General features: G+C 37.0%; 1 protein-coding gene across 1 annotated transcript in view; it reads left to right on the top strand.

The window, feature by feature from the left end:
- Positions 1 to 25,229, top strand: part of hdac7a (histone deacetylase 7a) — a 109,711-nt gene that overhangs the window by 17,419 nt on the left and 67,063 nt on the right. Inside the window, 1 exon segment of the mRNA XM_048179532.1 lies at positions 11,951 to 12,019. Within this exon segment, the coding sequence (XP_048035489.1) occupies positions 11,951 to 12,019 (69 nt within the window).

The raw sequence follows: 25,229 nt of genomic DNA, 5'->3' as shown, positions 1-25,229 counted from the left end.
ATATATATATATTTTTTTTCTTTTACACAAACACATCACTTCGCTTCAGAAGGCCTTTATTAACCCCCTGGATCAGTGTGGAGTATGTTTATGATGGATGGATGTGGATGGAGGCACTAGGGTTGCCACCCGTCCCGTGAAATACGGAATCGTCCCGTATTTACAGCCAAAATGACGCGTCCCGTATCAAATCAATACGGGACGCGATTTGTCCCGTATTTTACATAGGTCCATATTATGCAGCATCCCATGCAAATCATCCCACCCGCATTGTGTGAAGACACGTCCTATTCTGCCCCTGATTGGGTAATACTCGCTGTCATCATGGTTTGATTGGTTTGTTTCAGGTTCACGGGCCGTGAATCACGGCCAATCAGAGTCAGAGGAGGGCGGGACGCCGCCTCGCCGGTTCTCTCCTGAGGCAGATAGTGTAATGTTTTATTTTATTTTTTTTATCACCTCAAGTTTTTGATTGATAACGTTAGATTTCATATGCTGCCTATTAAGAAATAATGTTAATAATGTACATTAATCATGTTATGGTAGGATTTGTTTATTAAGGTTAATTTGTACAGTCAGACACATAAGCATTACTTTAATAAGAGATAAGAGATATATATTTAATACATATTTAATCAAAATATAGTACCTATGTGAATAAAATAAACAACTATTTGTTATGCTTAACCAATTTAAATAATTGCATCATTCAATACTATAGAATTAGCAATAGACAATATAAAAATGGAATAAATAAATACATACATATATTTACATACCAATAATAAAAATGTTGTTAAGTGTTTTACTTAAATAAGAAATGTTTGTATATATATCATTTCCAGTTATTTAGGTGTGGTTTCACTGTTTGGATGGTGTTACTGCAAACAATGACAAATATTTTAGCTAAAATCTTTGTTCACAACAAATGACAATTTACAATTTGTTTAATCTATAATTACTAAGTTATGGATCTGTTAATTTAATAAGTTAATAAAATATGGTTCACATCTCACAAGTTCCTCCAAAAGCTTATTTTTTGTGGTCTCAGTCACACTTTTTTGGCCTATGTTTATTATTGTCATAGCTGTGTATTCAATATGACCACTTAAGTTGTGATAGTGAGAGACTGACTGCATCTGTTCACACTGATTTCAATAGCAGATATCTTATTATAATGTCCATTGGTATCAATCTTAATATTTTTATGAAAACATGTTTTAAGTTATGATATGCCACCACTGGCACGCCATCGGGACTGTGGTCATCGTGGCCCCGAGGGGTGTGGCCCCCGCTGCGGCTGGCATCCCTTATTTTTCTGTATTGAAGGTGGCAACCCTAGGAGGCACTTTCTTCACTTTCATAATCATTGGTCTCGTGCACTGCCATTATAAAGCTCGGATGCGTCAGGATATTTATATTCCTCCGATAGTGTTCATTAGAAAGAAGAAAGTCATATACATCTAGGATGGCTTAATGGTGAGTAAAGCTTGGGGTAATTTGCATTGAAAATTAACTAATCCTTTAATAATCTGTCCCATATGATATGTAAACACTTGATCGGATTGAAAGTTCCGCGCATGTGTGGTGACGTATGACATTCTGAACAAGCTGTTGTTGTTAAATAGGCTATAGTGTTGTAAATTACTATCCTTTCATTCTAAAATTCTCTTTCCGTTCATCGTCTGTGAAGTGCTGCAGGAGAATATCATCCCACCAGTCCTTGCTTCAGACTCACATCCACAGACGCCGTTTTGGGCGCGGGATGGAAGGGGCATTTTCACTGCTTGAATATGAGCAGCACCACACAAAGTTTCATGTGCTCGTCGTCTGCTAATTGGGACCCGTAATATATAAATATTAAACCTGTTTTTTACAACAAAGAAAAGAAGCAATGGCAGGAGGATGGTAAGTATGCGCCAACAGCAGGAAACTGTATATTCGTGTGTAACGAAGGCAAGCTATAGTGAAGAGCTGTGCGGGTAAACCTCACTTTCCCTGGCCTCAAGAGGCGACTGACAATAGTGCGCCGGTGACACTGGTTCGAATCCCGCTCGGAGCAGTGCGAGTAGCAACAGTTGTGTGTGACTGTAGTTGTTTGAAATAAATTGTGTCAATGTAGGCCCTTAGCTACAGTTGCTTCTTAATACATATCATAATTGCTCATTTGCATTCCTGCAGCTCAAACAGTAAAGCAATAAAACATGGTTCAGGTTCGATTCCCAGGGAATGCATGACCTGATAAAATGTGTACCTTGAATGCAATTGAAGTGATAAAATCATCTGCCAAATTCATAAATGTAAATATTCATCATTATCGGGGTATTGGGCTGATGTTATACTCAGGCAGTAAAGGGTAAAGGGAGGTTGAGAGTTGAACAGAGCCGTCGTAACTGCTGACATTTCCAGACAACAGACTCCGGGCCTGTGCATGACTCTCTTTTACTGTCTATCCAAATGCCACAGAGAATCCGATTAAAGCTTATCAATGGGTGCTATTATTACACCACCCATCCCAATCAAACCTGCCACATTAGCAGAGGAACACTACCATGCTTTCATTGAATGAGTGTGTGTGTGTGTGGTTATTTTAGAGGAAGGTAGTGTAGCTGAAATTGAAAGAGCACATTGAGGCCAGAGATGTAATCAAATCTGGTTGATTCATATGACTAGTTTGCTGGCATTCCCAGCCATCAGATTCCCAATACTGTGTTGTTTGTGAGAAAGAGAAAGAAAGAGAGAACGCTGTTTCTGTATTAAGCTATAGGGGAACAAACCTTGTTCTCTTGGATCTCCCAAACAATAACGTAATAATTACACTGTGGAGCTGGGTTATAAAAAACGTGACTTAAGTTTGACCTTCATCTTACTGTATGAAATATTTTTAATTTAGAAATATCTTACTGAGACTTTGAGAAAATTTGCTGCTTGTCCTTGTAGAACCATCATGATGCTAGGGTGTTGCTATGCACTTATTAAGGAGTTCTGAATGGTTGTCAACATGTTGCAACGCCGTTGCTAGGATGTTCTGAGTGGTTTCCAGGGTGTTGCTAAGCAGCCATTAAACTGCTCCAAGTTATTGTCAGCACGTTGCTATACGGTTGCTAGGGGATCAATATATACTGACATTAAGGCATTCCAAACAATTGTTATGGTTGCTAGGGTGTTCTGGGTGGTTGTCAGGCCATCGGTATATGCAGTCATTAAGGGCATTCCAAGTGATTGTCAGCACATTGCTGGGTGCTCAGGTGCTAGGGTGTTCTGGTGGTTTCCAGGGTGTTCCTAAGCAGCCATTAAACTGTTCCAAGTGATTGTTACCATATTGCTATACGGTTGCTAGGGTGTTTTGTGAGGTTGCTAGGGCATTGTTATATTCAGTCATTAAAGCATTCCAAATGATTTTTAGCACATTGCTATATGGTTCTTAGGTTGCCATGGAGTTGCTACGCAGTCATTAAGGCATTCCAAGTGATTGTCAGCACATTGCTATATGGTTGCCATGGTGTTCTGGGTGGTTTCCAGGGTGTTGCTATATACAGTCATTAAAGCATTCCAAATGATTGTTAGCTGATTACTTTATGGTTCCTAGAGTGTTCTGGGTGGTTGCCAAGTCATTACTATGCAGTCATTAAGGCGTTCCAAATTTCAAATGATTTTTAGCACATTGCTGCTATATACATGATATATAAATGCTATACGGATAGCTCTAGAATAGGCTCTAGGATATTCCGTTCTCTAAATTTGGATTGGTTCTCCATCTGTGTAAGTCTGTGGGATTTTTTGCTTGTTTTATCACCACAGTGCACCTGAGCAATAGTATAGCAATGCTTGGCTTAGCAAACACCATGAAGAATATCACAATCAAAGATGGTTGAACATTTCACTGATCATTGTTGAAAAACATCACTAAGAAGAGTCTGAATGCATCTGTGTTGCTGTGGTTTTCTCACCTGACAGGACAGCCATGAAATCAGTGAAACTCAGCCAGCAGAGAGGAACTGCTCTAAATCAAATTCCCTCAGTCTGTCCTCTTTTTTTTTCTTAACTAAAATGTTTTTCTCCCAAAATGTAAACCACGAGCACAGCATCCCGTGTGGACTGACATATTTATGATTGGATGGTTTTTTTTTTATTGAAGGGACACACCATGTTTATGATTAACTACGGTGTTGGGCTGTTAGAGAGGATCTCATTAGTGTGAAACCCTAGTTTAAGTTTGTGTTTGTCGGCAAGAGGATTGAGAAAAGTGAATAATGGCTAACAGCATCTTTGAAACACTGTTAAGCCGGTCGTAGGGTAAACATCAGAGCATTAGCTGCGCATATACACTATATACACAAATTCAGTTTTGATCACAGGAATAAATTACATTTTCAGATATATTCACATAGAAAACAGTTATTTTAAATTGTGATAATATTTCACAATATTACTATTTTTACTGTATTTTTGATAAAATATATGCAGCCTTGGTGAGTAGAGGAGACAAAAGACAAACAAAACACTTAGTGAGTGCAAAATTTTAAATGATAATGTATATTTCACCTTAACCTGCTTATTAAAGAAAGAGTTTACCCAAATTTAATTCTGTAATCCTTTAATCCCCCTCCAAACATGAGTAAACATAAACATGAGTTAATAGTCAGAATTAGACAGTATACGGTAATACGATATATCATGATGATGAACATGCATGATATTGTTAGCGTGGGCACTGAAATAATTATTTATTATGAATGATTTAGATTTTTTAAATGCATTTTAAGAATACTTTTCTCCTCAACTGGGTAAAATGCACAACACAACTGTACACAACTGAGCACACTCTGATGTAAACAAGCCCAACACGGATGAGAAGCACAGGGCTCCAGACTAACTTTTTTTACTAGTAGCACTGTAGCCCCTTACTGAAAATTTTAGTAGAAAAGTAGAAAATTTAGGGGCACACCTTAAATCAACCTGCAGTGCAGTTATTCACATTTTCCCCCATTTTGACTGTATTACTGACAAATGCCTTGGTAATAAATAGACTTAATTTACTTTATTTTAAGTTTGCGAGGCTCCAGATTAACATTTGAGGGCGACATTATCATTCATAATGTCTAAATAATAATTCAAAAGCAAAACGATTGAAAATATATATAAGGGAGTGGAAATGGCAGCCACCTACTGGTTATAATGGGAATTTAATGTCTTTTTTATTTTTAAATAAGTGTGAGTTTTCCTACATGTTAAAACGTTTATTTTTATAAATGGGGGTAATCTATGAAGGATGAACTAATAATGTTTTGGTCAACACATTAAAGGGTTAGTTCACCCAAAAATGAAAATAATGTCATTTATTACTCACCCTCATGCTGTTCCACACCTGTAAGACCTTTGTTCATCTTCGGAACACAAATTAAGATATTTTTGTTGAAATCCGATGGCTCAGTGAGGCCTGCATAGCCAGCAATGACATTTCCTCTCTCAAGATCCATAAAGGTACTAAAAATATATTTAAATCAGTTCATGTGAGTACAGTGGTTCAATATTAATATTATAAAGTGACAAGAATATTTTTGGTGCGGCAAAAAACACAAAACAACGACTTATATAGTGATGGTCGATTTCAAAACACTGCTTCAGGAAGCTTTGGAGTGTTATGAAACATTTCGGAGTGTTATGGATCTCCCAGCGCCGTGTAGTAACAGTGTCTTGTGATAAAGATCGGCTCATGAATCGTGAGTAAGCTCGCGCCTTGTGCTGCACTGACATTGGTCCAAACTGATAAACGCTCCGTGAAGCACAAATGAGTAGCGCAGTTTCGTTCTGTTTTCATTACGTTTGCCATTTGATGTTTGGTAACGTTATGGTGGTTGCGCCAGCGCGACTGCTAACAAATTTTGATTGCATTGGCAGGAAAAATGGTCACAAAATGCGACCATTTAGTCACAGCCTGGAGCACTGAAGGGCACGACAGAACAATGCGCTGACATAACCCAGTAAACAAAGAAGCTGTGCTACTTTCTGTTTCTGAACAGTATTTAAATGGTTTAAACAGGCATTCAGATTTTTGTATTTGCAGTGGTGTTTATCTCAGCACTGAATACTTAAAGACTTCATTTATTTTCAAACTTAAACATTTTAATCTGGACAACGACATGCCCTAGATATTGTTTGAAAATGTTTTAATTCTTTATTGTTTGGTTACATTAAGACTCCACTAGTTAACATTAGTTAATTCATAAGTTAACAAACTGAAAAATACTTCTAAAGTAAAATTTTAACATTTAATAACACATTATTAAAATCAAAAGTTGTAACTGTATTATTTAATAGACCCTACCTTTTTAACTAATGCTACCAAATAATAACTTCTGTAACAAATGCCCATAGTAAGAATCCACACATTTTGATTTCTCGCCTAGAGGAGTGCTAGTACACACCTGTGTCTGTACTGTGAAAATGTGTGACTGAGGCTGAGCATTTCCTGTCACTGCTGAACACATTCTCCCTTTGTCTTTTGCTCACTGGTGTTTAATGAAAGAACCCCTGATGTTTATCACACATGTAAAAACAAAAGTGTGATTAAATCATTTATAGTACATGATGCAAAGATAAATGTTAATCAGAAGCCTCTGTCAAGCACCACTGCATGCAACAGATATATAAAAGTCTACACCACTTACTAAAAGACTTTTTCTGTTTTAATACTACAATTATTTATAACAAAATCAGAATAATGGTTTGAGAAATATGTTGGATAGAAAAATAAAAAAAGACAAATTTCACATTGTACACTCTTCGAAATAAAGGTTCCAAAAGGTTTTTTTGCAGCAATGCCATTAAAGAACCATTTTTGGTTTCCCAAAGAACCTTTCAGCGAACAATTCTTAAAACAACCATTTTTTTCTTAGTCTAAAGGTGGATGTTAAAGGTGCAATATGTAAGAATTTTGCAGTAAAATATCAAAAAACCACTAGGCCAGTGTTATATACTTTACATATATTTACAAGTTAGCCAGGTCAATCCTACCAAACTGGACAAGGGGCCACGTCCAGTCACCACAATAACCAATCGGTTGTCAGGTTGGAAACAGTATCCAGCAGTGTTACAAAAAAAGACACATTCAAAACAACAACCTCACATCAAACAAGGCAAAAAGAAGAATATAATAACAAAAGCCAATTAAAGGTACAAAATGTAATATTTTTGCAGTAAAATATCCAAAAACCACTACGCCAGTGTTATATATTTTGTTCACTTGAGTACTTACAATATCCCAAATGTTTCCAACTATTTGTAAATCGTAAGAAAATTGCAATTTTAACCAAGGCTCCGGGACATGTGAGGAGTCGCCTGTCAATTGCGTCATACTCGCGTTAACCCTCGGTTTCCGGTTTTATTTTGTAGAAACCATGGAAACACCAAACACACTTTAATATTTACATGTTTTAATAGACAAGGGAACAACTGTTTTGATATATTTATAGACAGAAAACTAATTATTGGTATATAGCTCAACACATTAAGTCTTATTGTTTAAATCAAATTTTTTGCAAGTACCATGCTTTACCATGCCTCAGAGAAAAACACTATTTTGTCAAGTAGCTAACATAGCATGATCAAATGCAGCTTTATTTTTAGTTACAGTAATACAGAATTTTCTCCATCATACAATACGTTTTAAAATGAATTGCATGCCATTTATCAACACAAGCCATCCAGCATTTAATATGATATACTAATATCGATCTAGCTTACTGTAGTGTGTAACAAGTGTCTCACAGCAGCCACCGAGCGAACACACTCAAATGTATCTAACATGAAAAACAGAGCTGCGTTACCTCATACTCATGACTGGAAAAGCGGAAGCACACCGGCGACTGTGGCATAATAAAAGTTCCGCTGCTTGCAAGCGTGTGTTGCGCAATCGCTCCAGCGGCCTCGTTCAGCTCCCACAACACTCTGTCCTGCTCTGCTTCATACTACAGTAACGTTAATAATCACATCCATAAACATGATTTCTTGCAGAGTCCTATCCCGATTTATTTCCACCGGCTGTGAGGTGAAGACCACATGTCCCAAGATTCCACGCTCAACCTTACCGTCATCAAGCTACTCCTTTGTTTTGAACAGGCCTCTTGCGACCTCTAGCGGACAGAAAATTCTACATATTGCACCTTTAAAGGTTCTTCATGAAGCCATCAATGCCAATAAAGAACCTTTATTTTTAAGAGTATCCCCCACTTCTGCTTTCTGATATTTGCATTCAATAGAATATGATTGTTAGAGCAGTATGTTTGTTTCATTGTGTTCTGGTTTAGTTCTCTGTTCTGTTCCTGTTCGCCTGTGTTCCCTTTCCTTGTTAGTTTCCATGGATTCTGATTAGTTACGCACCTGTTTCTGTTCAGTTAATTAACTCGCTCTGTGTATTTAAGCCCTCAGTTCCCTGGTTCTTTGTTCAGTCTTGTTTATTTTGAAGTGCTTGTGCTATTCCGTTTTCCAAGTGATCTCCTGTGTGTTGTTTTTGGACTGTTTTTGTTGATATCTCCTTCGTCATCATGTGCTTTACTACAGCCACATGTTACGATGACACACTCTTAAAAATAAAGGTTCCAAAAGTGTTTTTTCACAGCAATGCCATAGAAGAAACATTTTTGCTTCCCCAAAGAATCTTTCAGTGAACAGTTCTTAAAAGAACCATTTAGTGTGAAGAACATTAAATTAAAGAACCATTTTCCTATTTTAAAGAACCTTTTGTGGAATGGAAAGTTTCTGTGGATGTTAAAGGTCCTTCATGGAACCATCAGTGCCAATAAAGAAACGTTATTTTTAGTGTAGATGCTGAAAGACTGAACATGGTGAAAGTCAAATGTTTGTGTCATTGGGTTTGCTGGCAGTGTATGAGAGTTTACTTTGACGGGTGGTCCTGGTAAACCCTACGTTATGAGGACCAAATGTCCCCACAAATATAGTAACACCAGTAATTTTGACTTGGGGACATTTGTTTGGTCCCCATGAGGAAAACAGCTTATAAATAATACTAAGTGATGTTTTTTGAAAATGTAAAAATGCAGAAAGTTTTCTCTGATGTGTAGGTTTAGGGTTATGGTTAGGGGATAGAATATACAGTTTGTACATAAAAATCATTATGTCTATAGAAAATCCCCATAAAACATGGAAACCCAGTGCGTGTGTGTGTGTTTGTATGTGTATCGTCTGTTCCCCTGCTGCGCTGCTTCGCTGTCAGATCGTGGTCTTGTTATTTTCAGCTTCTGCCGGATATGATTCAGACTGAAGGACTGTGTAATTATAACACACACACACACACACACACACGCACACACACAGATGAGGGTTTCTGGTAAGACTGTTGGGATCCCCCGGTTGGAGGAGCATTAGGTGCAGCACAACACTGCTTTAGTTTCATTATATGTGTGCAGTGTGTGTGTGTGTGTGTGTACAGGGGGGTCTATGTTTGTTTCCTTTGCCCTAGAAATTATTTTAGTAGCAGTGAGATTATATGCACTGGAACCCCCTTTGACTACACATACGGCACATGAGTGCCAAATTAATAAACCTGCACATTCCATGTTTGTAGCTTCTTTATAACAAACTGAACTTTCTTAAATATTTAAATGTCATTCATAGCAGCATGCTCATAATAAAAGCATGCAGCCCAAAAAAATGCTGTATGAGTGAATAATGACCAAAAATGTACGCAGTCACACGTAGGAAGGTTTTGAGATACATGCAGCCAGTGTGAGCCGGTGACGAGAACTGAGCGAGCGGCCTCACAGAGGAAATCAGAAACCCACTGGAGACCGTCACTGTGTGTCCTGGTTTCTGAGAAACGGGTCAGGTAGTGGTTTCAAAGCGCGTGTGCGGCGCGTGAATGCTGACCGGTTCTGTTTTACTGAGAAAGAAAGAAAGAAAGAAAGAAAGAAAGACATGCATTGAAAGTATACACATATGCTGATAGTATTGCATCACGGTTGTTATGTCGTAAATGTACTGGTGGAGATCACAAAAGGTTTCCTTGCTATTGGGTGAGGTGATTTTAAACTGTTATTGACCTGAAGATGAGAGATGTTAAACTTGAGATAAAACAATTTTAGTGAACACATAAAAATATCTGAAGATTGCAATAAATGTATTCATTCCATAAAAATAGTTTTTAAAGAAAAAACAAACAAACAAAAAACGGATATACAGTATTTTTTTTTTTATTGTGACTCTTTGTGGAAGATGTTTAGTTAATGTGAACTACAGTATTTACACTATGATGCATGTGTGAACTTTATGGAACAATTATAATTTAATAAATTATACTAATTTAATGTTTTTGAAGCTATATATATATATATATAGCTTATATATGTGAAGCAAGCAAAATATGAAGCATATATAAAAACTGTTTTTATAACATAACAGCTTTTTATTGTTATTTATTTTTACATTTAATGTAATTTATTCCTGTGAATTTTCAGGATCATTACTCCAGTTTTCAGTCACATGATCCTTCATAAATCATTCTAATATGCTGATTTGGTGCATAATTATTTATTGTGCTCCATTATTAATAATGGTTCTTTTTGGACTAATATATTATTATTATTATTATTATTATTATTATTATTATAGGCTAATAATACCATTAATTGCATTTTCATTTTAATCTCTACACCAGCAACACCTGCTACTGAAATATGCCGTGGTTTAAATGGTGAGTAGTTAGTTACAGAACTTTGGAGGACTCTAGAGTGCAGTGTGGATGTGGCTGCAGCCTCAGCCAATGAAATAATAGAGAAGGAAACAATGCGAGAATGCAGGCGTGAGACGTCACACGCTATTTTTGGAGAACTCCGCCCACATTTCTATTTTCGTCCGCCTCAGGGGCGGGGCTTACCGAGATACTTGTAATAACTCACTTTCACCCTCTCGTACCACTGCCGAACATCGCGGCTGCTCTTTTTAATGGATGTCAGACTACTAACTAAGGATTAAGCTGTAACAGGGGAAGCATTTGGACATTAAAACAAGGCGTAAAGGCTTCTGCAAAAAGAAGAAGGAGTTTCAAACAAGGGAATAACGACCTGTTGCATGATTTTATCTTTCACATAAGGTACAGGCTGTCTTTCATATTATAAACGATGTCCTGTTTTGCTTTAGTCTTTATAAGGAAGTCAGTTTGCTTGGCATTTCCAGTATGCCTTATGAAAGCTTTGCATGATTTTACTCGCTTATTTTGAGAGTGATGTGTCAGTCTGTTTTGTGTATTTTTGAGTGTTGACATTAATGAATTATTAAGAGATTTTTGTTGTCAAGAATGGCTTTCATAACCTCCAGGTCTAAATATAATCATTAGTCCTGTCTAAATTATGTGCATTGCGTTGGTGAAATTGATGCATGTAAGGAATAAGTTTAGAAACAAAGTGGAAATGAAACCCCAACAGACTTGCAAAGAAACAAATAAAGTCGACTGTCTGAAATAGCTCGTGAGAAACTTTGCAGTCTTGAAATGCATCTTTAACTTAAAAACTTTCAATTTGCGTGCAGTTTCTCTCAAAACCATATGCCTTGCTTAACTAAACCGCGTTTTAGTCGTTTAAACGAGGAATTGATGGCCAAAACTGTGTAGGTAAGCGGTGCACTCACTGTTTGAGACACATCTTTACACTACTAATGTCTCAATATGCCCTTGGTAGATAAAACTTAATAGAACCTTGGTAATCAAAATCTTTCATTTTGTTTTAAAAACAATTCATTTATTTCGGGGTTTTTTTTTTTCGCTCAGTGGTGGCTACTAAATCACCACAGTTTTTTGTTGTGTAGTAACTACGGTACTTCTCTATTGTATTGCATTTTGACTGAAACTATGCTTCCCTTGGTAAAAGTTTGTATTGGTTTGAGCGGCAGAAAATGAAAGATCTCACAAACATCTCCACTTCTTCTCATTCCGCAGATGGAAGTTGTGCAGCAGGACTGATCGTCGAGTCGGATCAAAGGGACACTCACTACTGGGGAGTGGCAGGTATGTTACCTTCATTTTAGGGGAGTTTAAACTGTAGGAACCTTCTTGAGAAGACTGTGACATTCGTGTGTTGAGCGAATAAATAAGCCATACTAACCGAATCTATTTCCTTCATGGACATTCATAAAGTTATATAGGTGATTCAGTCACAGTGGACGCCAGAAATATTAAGCAAGACTTAAAATGTTTGAATGTCTTTGCATTAAAAAACAAAATGGCAAAGCAAGGCACCTGCAAGGAAATGCTGCAGGTTTTCTCAGAACAAACTTTTTTTTTTTTTTTTGTAATTCTAACAAGGTGATTTCTGGTGTTTGCATGACATCAATGCTCCTCAGAGTTCACGCAGGTGTTCTAGCCAAGCAACCGCAGGTGGAGAGAATCACAGAATGACAGCGCCCGAAATTGCATACTCTGAGTAGGTACTTGAATAAGTACTTACTTTGGGACTGCTAAAAAAAAGTATGTTCTACACTATATAGTATGAATAGGGGTAGTATGAATGTACTACCTTCGCCAAGTTGTCATTATCTTATGACCTACCAGTGGCAGTTGTGTAGCATCACTGCCATTCATAAATTCTCTCCCGTGGCCTCATGGGATAGTAAAGAGTCCATCGTATGCACGCTTCAGAATCTTGCCAAGTAGTAGGTCATACTTTTTGCCTACTCTTTTATGAATGCTGTGAATTCGGACATGCTACTCTTGCCACATACTGTACTGTTTTTTGTTTACTAAATAGTGGGGAAGTATGCGATTTTGGATGCAGCCATTAACTTTCAGTATGTTTCGCATCTTATATCCACAAAGTGTGCAAATTCCTACCATTTTCATCAGTCGTGTACTTTTTGAAGTCACTGTATATACACTACAGTTCAAAAGTTTGGGGTCGGTAAGATTTTTTTACAAAGAAATTGATACTTTTTGACAGTAAAAGATTTATATTTCAAACAAATGCTGTGTTCTTTTGAACTTTGTATAAATCAAAGAATCATGTAAAAAAAAAAATGTTACTGTTTCCACACAAATATTAAGCATCAGAACATTGATAATAATCAGAAATGTTCAAAAAAGACTTGAGACTTTTGAATGGTAGTGTATAGGCTACTTAATACTTTTCATAATCTTACTGATTATAAACATAATGTTAAACTTGATATTCAAAATCACTATTAGCCTATTATTTTAACTCATATATCATTGGGTTTATGGGACCCCATAAAGACAGTGAAGTAAATCTCAACAGAACACGAGAATGAATTATTAATTAATGCAAATGACTGAGACATTTAACCCAACATTGATATTTGCAGCTAATAAATAATTAAATATATTGATTACGTTCACTGAACAGATTTATCATTATGTCGTATTGCTTAATCCACTGGCACAATTTTTACAATCACTATTTTACATCTATTACTAGTTGTGACTCAGCGGATGGCAGTGTAAACAAACATAAATGCCGTATGTACTTGACATTGCTTGGCATTAGATATTGCTTGAAGAGTCCTGTAGCTTGCGCTCGGCTCGAGTTGCGTGCGCCACAGCGGGCCGAGCGTTTGCGGGAAAAACAACACGATGAGGTCATGGCCAGCGGCCCGGAGATAAAGTTTCAGCCATGCCTGTGAGAGGGATCCGACACCGCTCCTGCTCTTTTGTTCAGCTGTAACCGGGCCCCACGGGCCACTCGTGAAGCCCGCTGAACGTTCTGTTGTAGAAGTGCCGGGCTTTTGTCTTTCTCTCCAATTATGTCGTCCGTGAGACCTGATACAGTTTCGTCATAGTTTACATTACAGATGATATTGGGCAATGCATTGGAGCTAGTGGGCCTAATCATATTGCATTCAGTAACTAAACCACAATTTGTGTAAACTACCTCAGAGTGAATTCCTTTAGAGCGTTTTGAAGACATCAGTGGTTTTGACATGTGCATACAACTCTCCCTGAAATGCTCTCGCAGACAACTAATAATCATAATGTAATGTATACACATAAAACACTAAACAAGTGTCATATGTGTTGGTTATTTAAGTTTATTGAATTTTAACTGCTGATTTTCAGGACCCAAAATTGGAACTGTTTAATATGACTAAATCAACCTAACTATGTTAGGTCATACCAATAAAAATCATTGTCAGGTGTAGTTATCTATTTAAGGTAACTTTTTTTTACAGTGTAAAAAAAAAAAGAAGCTTTTTTTTGGCCAGTTCATTGAAATTGATTTACCTGTGGGGCAACATAAATGTTCAGGGTTTTGTGTTATCTTACAGAAATGATGGGAAGATGTTCATTGTGAGGTATTTTTTTGCATCCCTCCCCCGTGAGAGGCAGAGGGACAGGAGAGTCAAGCTGACAATAGCGAGATTGTTTTTCAGGGAGCTGCAGTAAAGATCACATTTCCTGTTACTGGCTGAAAGCGGGGTCAGCTGACACCAGCCTCCTTCACCACTGCGGCTGTCATCACCGCTCAGACGAGGGAAAAAAAAGACACTAACAGCTTTAAGGCACAAGTTAACTCTTAACATGTACAAATATCACTCGCACAACCAGGGTCCTAGACAAAAGCTGTGTCAGAACCCATCTGTTGATAGTGGAGCGATGTGACGCATCGATGTGAGGAAGGTTCCGTTTGCTTTCGTACCTGTAAATCTGAGCCCTTTGTGATTCATCCAGGATGTGACAGTGCTGGCTTCTGAAACATCTTTGATTTTGAGTGTGAATTTTCAGTTCTTCTAAGTGAGGTAGCTCTTACCGTGTACGATCTACTCACCAACATCAAAGATTTGAAGTTTTTTATAGTGTTACCCAATTGCTGCTGTTAGTTTCTGCTTAATTCCATTTGTAGATAAGTGGATATTTTAGACTAGTCAGTGAGCCAATGCTTTGAGTGCTGATTAGTCATGGATTACATGATTGCATTGTGCTTGTTCTATATGACTACAGCTAGAAAATATATCAGTTTTTTTTGGTTAGTAAATTGCTGCACAAACTAGTTAACTTATTGATTAGTTTCATGTTTTGAGCCAGTGTTGACTAATTGGAGACCATGTGACGTAAATGTGTTTGTTCTATATTAGGAGGAGAATTGAGTTTCCTGGTTTGTACACTCTAAAAAATAATGTGTTGGATCAACAGAAAAACATAACAGGAAAATAACATGATTTTTTTTTTTTGAGTTATGACAACTTTTAATGAAATTACGTTCAAACAACAAACTTAATAATTTGTAGCATGAACACAAATTTTTAAGTTGGTTACTCAAAAAATTAAGTTGCTTCCAAGAGCAGAAATGCATTCCAATTATGTTGTAATGCACTGAACACACTTACATAGGTCGCTTACATGCAATTGGTCGCTTACATGATTGGATCAGTGCATTGCATGTGGCATTGTGGCAGTAATAAACCTCCATACTCTAAGGGCGATACAGTTACCTTCAACTGTCTGTAACTTAAAGCATTAGTTCACTTTAAAATGAAAAGTACCCCATGATTTACACACCCTCAAGCCATCCTAGGTGTATATGACTTTCAGACGAATATAATCAGAGTTATATTAATAACATATTAATATTAATATTAACTACTTGAGTTGTAGCTCTAGAACCAATTAATTTTATCTATTTTATTTAAAATACACAGCTATCATAGCACATGCTGGATGTAACTGATATTTAGCTTGTCACTGGCATTAACACAGTCATTGCTTATAGAGTCAATGTTTACCTTCATGTCGTTTACCCTTCAGCACATTGGTAACCACTAAACCTTCAACAGAAACTCTTTTAAATGTCAAACATAATTTTCCCTTCACTAAAAACAAATAAAATAACACTTAATATCAACATTTATTCTCCTTATCCAGTCCTATGCAAAGCATGCTGGGAACTAGAAATCCACTGCCCAATTCCCAAAGTTATCAAGACAATTTCATTAGGTTACTACAAATTATTTTTTTTAACAAATTAACAGTTCACGCAGAATTAATTTGAGTTTAAATTACACACAATGTTAATGTAATGTAATGGTCAACAAGAAAATATTTTTTGCAACTTGCAACTTTTTTGCAACTAAAGGTTTAATTAAATCAATTAATTCGAATTTTTAACTTTAAGTTGTGGTAACAGGTCCCCTGAATTATTTTTTAGAGTTCACTACCTGATTAGTTAATGCACTGTGAACTAACATGAACAAACAACGAACAACTGACAAACAATTCATTAACTAACATTAACAAAGATTAGTAAATACAGTAACAAATGTATTGCTCATTGTTAGTTCATATTAGTTAATACATTAACCAATGTTTAACTAATGAACCTTATTGTAAAGTGTTACCGATGTTTTAGACCTGTATTGACTATACATGATGTTTTGGGCCTGTGTTGACTAGCTGTAGTTCAACTTGACTCAGGTTGCATTTGTACTAAATGGCGGCAGCTGTTTTTGGTTAGTTAACTTTTGCACTGACTAGTTAACTAATTTATTAGTTCTAACACCATATGATGCTTTAGACTTGTATTGACTAGTCATGCACCACATGACTACTTTTGTTCTTGTTCTGTTTGGTTACAGATGAAAGAAAATATCTAATTTTCATTTGTAAATTGTTGCACTAGTTAACTAATCGATTAGTTCTGCAACTATTAGGTGTTTTGGGCATGTGTCGACTAGCTGTGGATCACTTGACTCCTGTTGCATTTGTTCTATATGACAGCGACTGAAAGAAATTTCAGTTTTTTGGTTAGCAAATAGTTGCACTGACTAGTTAACTAATTGATTTAGTTTCATGTTTTGAGCCAGCGTTGACTAGTTGGGGACCTAAATGTGTTTGTTCTAGATTGGAGGAGAATTGATTTTCCTTGGTTTGTATGGGTTTGAGCTGACTAGTTCACTACCTGATTAGTTCTACCACCATTTGATGTTTTAGACCTGTATTGACTAGTCATGCACTACATGATGTTTTGGGCCTGTGTTGACTAGCTGTAGTTCACATGACTCAGGTTGCATTTGTACTAAATGGCGGCAGCTGGAAGAAATTTCAGTTTTTGGTTAGTAAACTATTACACTGATTAGTTAACTAATTGATTAGTTCTAACACCATTTGATGGTTTAGACTTAATAATGAATTGCTTCTCCAACTAGTCAATTTAGTGGTTAATGTACCTCTAGTGCTTTGTCGACCAGTTGTAGATAACAAGTTGTGTTCTGTACTTGTGTTCTTGTTGACAGATAATATTTTTTGTTTCATTTGTAAATTGTTGCACTAGTTAACTAATCGATTAGCAACTATTAACTAGATGTAGATCACTTGACTCCTGTTAGTTGACACATGATTTGTTTTTGGTTAGCAAATAGTTGCACTGACTAGTTAACTAATCAGTTGTGTACCACTATTGGAGGTTTGAGCTTGTGTTGAGATCCATTGTACTAAATGGCGACAGCAGGAGGAAAAAAATAATAATTTCTTGCTTAGTAAAGGGTTGCTTCTCCAACTAGTCAAATTAGTGGTTAATGTACCGCTAGTGCTTTGTCCAGTTGTAGATAACAAGTCATGCACCACATGACTACTTCTGTTCTTGTTCTATATGGTGGCAGATGAAAGAAAATATTTTTTGTTTCATTTGTAAATTGTTGCACTAGTTAACTAATCGATTAGTTCTGCAAGTATTAGGTGTTTTGGGCCTGTGGACTAGATGTAGATCACTTGACTCCTGTTGCATTTGTTCTATATGACAGTGACTGGAAGAAATTTCATTTGTTTTTGGTTAGCAAATAGTTGCACTGACTAGTTAACTAATCAGTTGTGTACCACTATTGGAGGTTTGAGCTTGTGTTGAGATCCATTGTACTAAATGGCGACTTAAGAATTTCTTGCTTAGTAAAGGGTTGCTTCTCCAACTAGTCAATTTAGTGGTTAATGTACCACTAGTGCTTTGTCGACCAGTTGTAGATAACAAGTCATGCACCACATGACTACTTCTGTTCTTGTTCTATATGGTGGCAGATGAAAGAAAATATTTTTTGTTTCATTTGTAAATTGTTGCACTAGTTAACTAATCGATTAGTTCTGCAACTATTAGGTGTTTTGGGCCTGTGGACTAGATGTAGATCACTTGACTCCTGTTGCATTTGTTCTATATGACAGTGACTGGAAGAAATTTCATTTGTTTTTGGTTAGCAAATAGTTGCACTGACTAGATAACTAATCAGTTGTGTACCACTATTGAAGGTTTGAGCTTATGTGGAGATCCATTGTACTATGTGGCGACAGCAGGAGGAAAAAAAAAATAATTTCTTGCTTAGTAAAGGGTTGTTTCTCCAACTAGTCAATTTAGTGGTTAATGTACCACTAGTGCTTTGTCGACCACTTGTAGATAACAAGAGAATCTGAAAATAAAAGTGAAACTGAGACACAGAATGGCGCACGTTCTCCAGCTGGCCGTCAGACCACTTAAGCTGCACACTGTGTCATTTACATTAGGTCGATAACCTTTCTGGACCACTTAGTAAAAATCAGTCATCATACATAACTTATTGTATATAAGTTAGTATATACAATATAAACCGTGTTGGCTTAGGCCAGCGTTCTGGAGTCGCTGGGAATGAACTAATCCTGTTTTCCCAGAGCAGCCCACACCGGCCTGCTGTTTTTAGAAGCAAGTTCAACCAAGGTCCGTGAGGATCAGAACGTTGTGTTTGACCCCCTGAATGTTTGGAGACAAGGAAGTGTTCAGACACAAAGGTGCTCATTTGTTGGAGCACACAGCACAGAAAGAGCTCAGTGAGCCAGTGTGAGTCGGTTTGTGTGTGTGTGTGTATTTGAGGTTACAGGGAATGTTAATGTCCTCCTTCATTGTTGGAGGCTCAGACAGAAGTTCGTGAGGCTGCATATGTATGAGATGTGTTCCTGGCGAATGCTTTCCCAGAATGGTTGTTAAATAAAAAGAATCCATGGAAAGGGAACGGATAGCTGAGGAAGGGCGAGAGGGAGTGAAGGGCTAAGAGGAAAGAGGGAAATCTGCGTGGAGAGGTGTCATTATGTGCATTTTTGTGTCCACTTGAGAGTTGTTGGAGTTCAAACACCGAATTACACTGTTGAGTGGCGCCATTTTGAGTGTGCAGTAAATTGTGGGTAGACGTAACCTCCTCCGTGCCTGTCTCTCTCAAAAATGATTTGCACCGTGACCATACCAAGAGCAGAAGTACAATTATTCCAATTATTCCAATTCCAATTATGTTGTAATGCACTGAACACACTTACGTAGGTCACTTGCGTGCAGTTACGCAAACATGAATGATCGGTCAGCACATAGAGTAGTGCAGGTATGACGTCACTTTGTAAGGCCAACCAGCAGTTAGTGTCACACTGGTTCCCTCGATTAAAAACCCAATAGGATTTTCCCATAGGCTTTTGGATTATCGCAAAAAATAAGCTCTGTGATCAACAAAATTTTATGATACTTACACGTTTTGTCCATCAAGATAATAATCACAGATGAACACAACTTTTATGAATTTTGAAGCCTAAATGCAGTCGCCAGAAGTAAAAAGCTAAAGGTAGGCTATAAGCGAACTACACCACGGTCGCTCGACTTCAACGTTTCGACTTCAAGATTCTGACAACTCTTTCGGATTTTAATCTAAAAATATTTTCCCAGAAAGTTTTAGTTAGAGTAGACTACTTTATAAGATCACAATTATGGGCATAATGAGGCTGTAAAAGCGGACTGGGCTTACCTGTTCGTCGTGATGATGTTTAATCTCCCTGACTGCCTGTGTAGTCCCATTTAGCCACTTGTTATCAACTGCCTTTTTCAAGACACAACAGCTTAAAAAAAATCACGAGTGGGATTCTACTATGTCGTAGAATAAAACGTGAAATCTTGTGTTCACCACAAACCTTATTTTAGCCATTTAAACAAAATCCCATTAGAAAAAAAAACTGACTTTGGGACGATGGAACCGGAAGTGTGACTTTGGGGAGATGGAACCAGTGTTTTGGCCTACAAAGGGATGTCATGCCTGTACCACTCTATTTTATGCGTCTTTTTGGCAGTAACAAACCTACATAGTCTAGGGGGGCGATACAGTTACCTTTAACTGTCTGTAACCTAATAGTACGTCCATGTGACATATTTCTGAGTGAAACAGAAAATTCAATGGGAAAAAAAATTCTGAAAAGTTGGCATGGTGATGTCAACTGAAGAGAAAAATCTTTTCAAAGGGGTCACGATTTTGATGAAAGATACAAAGACAAAACTATATTCATTTTGGAATAATGTGCAACAATTGAATCATTTATGGTAAGATCAGGTAAACTGTATTAAGTAAATAAATATGATTATTTTACGTTAACTTCAAGCAAGATGTGGCATTGCAGCGCCCCTTATGGCAACTCTTACTTGTGCTGCTGTATGAATTGTGTTTGGACCCATTTTGGGATGCAAGAAATGTGAAATCCAGCATAACTAGAATTGTTATTTAGGTAAGCAGCTATAAACATCGAACTTGCGTAGCCAGAAGCGTTTATTTCCACACATTTTTTCAGGCTATAGAGTTCTCTTCATTAGAGGGACATACCTTTCAAACCAACTCACACACACACACACACAGACGTGACCTCACCCCGAGGCAGTGCTCCTTTACTCCTGCCCTTTCTCCTCTATCATGCTATCTTTTCAACATCAGACACATTCCTCTCATTGCCCTGGTAAGACAGTTACTCTTACTGCTGATAAAATGCAGTAGCTAGCTGTAACACACACACACACACACACACACACTCCTGATGGTGTGTAGTCGCATCAGCTGACAGGCATGACTCCACAATCAGCTTATAGCTTTTCAGTCATGTTGAAACTCACTTTGGGTTAGAAGCCACATAGTGTAACAAGAAGTCAGCAGTTTTTAGAGAGAACTGAAAAATAATAAATATGTTTATGATTTTAAATGATCTTTGACTTTGAATGAGAGTTGTGTGACTGTGCAAGCTTTTATGGGCTAATATGTTTTCCCTGCTCACAGCGGTGCTATTTTAGTATTATTTATATACTCTAATAATAATAATAATAATAATAATATTATTATTATTATAAATGCATGCTTTTATTTTTATATTATCAGTTTCCATTTTAGTTTTAGTCATTTTGTTTTGTGCTTTTGACATTATTTAAATATTTCTATTTAGCCTTAATTTATTTTAGTTTCAGTAGAATGAATTTGAATAGATTTAGTTTTAGTTAAAGAATAATCTAGATGATAATATGAACAGATTGAGAACAGAATTGAGAAACGTTGTTTCTCATAGACAGCAATGAGATCAAAAGTCACCTGTTTCCCAGATGTTTCTATACTGAGAAAGACACCAGTAATTTCACACATACCTCTGTTAGAGTTTCAGAAGAGGCCAAATTATTTGATCTAAATAAACAATATACATTTTATAGGTCTGTATGTCAACAATTGTCTCATTTTTGTCTACTTAAGGAATGTCTGAGAAAATCTGTGACAAATTTGATACTTAAAAAAACCTTTTTTTTTTTTCCAAATAATCAATTGTCTGAACCTTAAAATTGCTCCTCCAGTCAAAACCTTCTAACCACAAACCCTTACACGTTCACCAGCCTTTAATATTAACGTTAACACTGTTTTGTTGTTTCACATTTGTTTTGAGTTGAGTTAACCTGAGTTAAATTATGTGTGGACTGGCCGTTATCCCAGAATAACACACTGGCGTTGTTAAAATTCTGGGATTGAGTGGAAACCTGCACCCCAAAACTGAAAGGGAATCACAAACTTCGGCACTGAGCAGGAGATTTAATAATCCATCCACTCTTCCTCCCGTACAAGCACATGCTTCCCTCGTCTTCTTGTTGACAGGAATACACATGCCTTGTGTATCTGCAGATGCTCGAGTATTTGCGACCAGCTATAAATATAAGAATAGCATACACACACACACGTGTGTACTCAAAGACGCGCACTGGCTGGACGAGCGTTCTGAGCAGCTGCCGCGGAAGCAGCGGGTCTGAATAGCTCAGACAGCTGTGGACTCTGCAGGAACACTCAGGACGAAAACACACCAAATGAATCTCTATATTAGAGATTCTGAGGTATAGTTGGTACATAAACATAATCCATTATGCCTCCTGAGCTACGAAAGAGCAAAAAAAGTTTTCTCTAGCATCAAATGCTGTACATTCAGTTGACCATGTAATACTACATTCAATGACTTATAGAGTCATTGACTAAGGAAGAGATATGTGAGTCGTGTCTGTATATAGGCAGTATTTTAAATACTATGACAATTCAGAGAAAAAATACATCCAAGATGGCAGACAAAGCAAAAGAAATGCCGATTATAATTACCCATGTGAAAAAGAAGTAAACTTTAGCAAACTTTTAAAAAGAGAACTTATTATGGAAATAATCTACTTGAAAAGAATACACTTCAGTTTGAACTGAATGTAGTTTTTGGACACTTAATTGCATGTTATTTGCAATTGAATGAAAGTGTATTATAGCTTACGTTTATAATAAATGCTGTTACTTGATTTTTGACCCATTTTAGTAGGACTTAGGTATGTCTTCTTTATATGTAATTTCATATTTCTATTGTCGCTGAGATATGGTTAAAGTGTATTGCTGAATGTACTGAGAAGCATTTATGCTAAACTAAAATATACTTTAATGTCATTTCTATTAAAACTTGAATGTCATGTATTTAAATACGTTTGTAATTACACATTTATAATGATTTTGCAATTTAGTTCATGTAATATATATTTACTCTAAATATAATACACTGCAATTAAAATTATAATTAATTACTTCACGTGCTTTAGTGTGTTAGTCAACACATAAATACAAAAGATTAATAGAACATAAAGATTTAAAATGTACTTAAAATAAAACCTTTAATTTTATAAAGTGCACTTTTTAGAAGTGTTACGAAACATACAGTAGTCATGAAACTGTGCTTTTTTTAAGTGTACAATTTTTAAAATATATTTTTTTAAGATTCACAAGCGCACATTCAATACAATACGGTTATGTTTGTCCATATTTGATCCAAACAAGGGTTGAAACAACCCAGCAATTTTTTTTTTTGCCCAATATTTATGTGTGGTTTGTGTTGTGTTTTATTGCTTATCAGAATGTCGAGTTGTTATTTTAGTAACTTGCTAATGTTCTATCAGTCCCTGATTTTAAAAGAGAGCCTATGTGTGTGTGTGTGTGTGTGTGTGAAAAAAAATAAAGATACATATATAATTATATATAGACAGAGAGAGAGAATGAATTGTAAAGGATTGAATCATGCCACATAAGATTTGAGCAGGAGGAATGGGAAATATCAGGACAGGAGTGATAGATAGCAAGATAAAGAAAGGGAAGACAGATGGTGAGATTAGAAGCGAGTGAAGAACTCAGCGAGAGGGTGTATGTGAATGCGGTCAAATGTATCTAAAATTGGAGATCCTGTCTTGCACAAGGTCGATTTAGCAACAGTAAAATAGAGAGCAAGAACGGGAGGCCTATTTAAATGTGTCAACTTATCTCACAGCCACTTTGAGAAGTTTATTTACTTTACCTTCAAAATGTAGTGCAAGGAATGAGAAAAACTGAAGATTAGGCTTCTGTTGAATTAATAGAATGCTAAAACTGCGCACGTATACGCACGTATACATTATCAAAGTAGATATGGCAAAAGTCTAAGACCACAATGAAAATCTAGCATTTAACATCAAATTTTTCATATAAAATGCAAAACAGAAGCATTTTGACTAGTGGTCTCAGACTTTTGGACCCCATGTTATCAGAGGTTTGGAAGCTCGGCAGTAAAAACAGAAAAAAGACCTTCATGGGTTTCATGCTTAACTAGTTTTTCCATCTCTACTGCCTGATTAGGGTCTAAACCCTCATGGCTAATCAGACGCTAGGCTAAGTTAGCCATTATGCGACTATGAACTCTTCTCACCATGGGGCTTTTGCGACATATCGGAGGCCTTGTTTTCTGAATGGCCACATGAGATGGACAGAAATAGCCCTTCCATTCGTCTTGTTTTGCTTTGTTGAAAAGCCTAAAGAGCCCAGTTATAAACTTAGCTTCTTTGCTTGATGTGAAGCACTGAATGTTCAGTTATAGCACCTAGTTATAGTTAGCTTGCTAAAACAGTTTTGTTTTACAATGCTTGCCTATTCTCTGAACAAACAGATCCACTTGGAGGAAATGCAAGAAATACATTTGAAATGCGTTTTGAGTCAACAACAGAGTAAGCTGTTATTTTGAAGGTTGAAGAAAACCTATGCTAGCATGTAGCTTTGTGTGCATTTCGGCCTTGAAACATGAACTGTTTTCTTCTACCTCAATAGAAACTGGCAGTAACAAAAATAGCCACATACAAGAAGTCACGAACAGGAAACGAAGACAGCAAACAGGAAGAGTCTCGCTCACTTTTTTTGTCTCCCTTCTGTTGTACGTTTTGCACTCGTAACCAACACCTCACTGGCTCTCATTGTTGCACTTTTACACGGCTTCCATGTACACAAAAGGTCTCTATGGTAACTAAAGGCTCTAAGTCTCTTTTTTTTGTGTTTATGGGATGTCCCCGAGCACCCTTGGCTTCGAAACCGACACGATGTTAAACGTGTGAGAAGAAAAGAGCCAGAATGAAAGAGAAAGACACGTACGGGGGTAATATGTGAAAGAGGATGTTGTTGCTGACCAAATGCGACCACTGGGAGCAACAGTACTGACTAATTATAGTTCAGAGAAAGAAAGAGAACAAAAAAAGAGAGAGAAGTGTTGCTTAAGAGTGCAAAAACGGACTTCATCCTCTGGCTATTTATATAAAACTGCAGATTGTTTTTGAGGTAGCCATGGCTGGAGCTGTAATCACCAGTGTTTCCTCAGTCGAACAGGAAACCAAACAATCCAGGCCCTATCGCCAGTGTGCCCAGGGGAGTCAGTGTGTGTGTGTGTGTGGCTAATTAAAATGGCTGAGGTCTCCTCTGTTGTTGATTAAACCTCCCCTTGTTCTGTGTGTTGGCCTCCTGGGCCTCCGACACTTATTTGCAGCACTTGCTGTGTGGGTAGTTATTAGACGGGCAGACAGAAATCTCAAAAAAGAGAGATGCAGTCACCAGATGAACTACCAGACTCCTGAATGCACTCTTCAAAACAGCAGTTCTCTGTTGTCATCGATGGT

Source organism: Megalobrama amblycephala, unplaced genomic scaffold, assembly GCF_018812025.1.
Source record: "Megalobrama amblycephala isolate DHTTF-2021 unplaced genomic scaffold, ASM1881202v1 scaffold230, whole genome shotgun sequence".
NCBI lineage: Eukaryota > Metazoa > Chordata > Actinopteri > Cypriniformes > Xenocyprididae > Megalobrama > Megalobrama amblycephala.
Note: the sequence above shows the minus strand (reverse complement) of the source record. Positions and strands in the feature narration are given on the sequence as shown.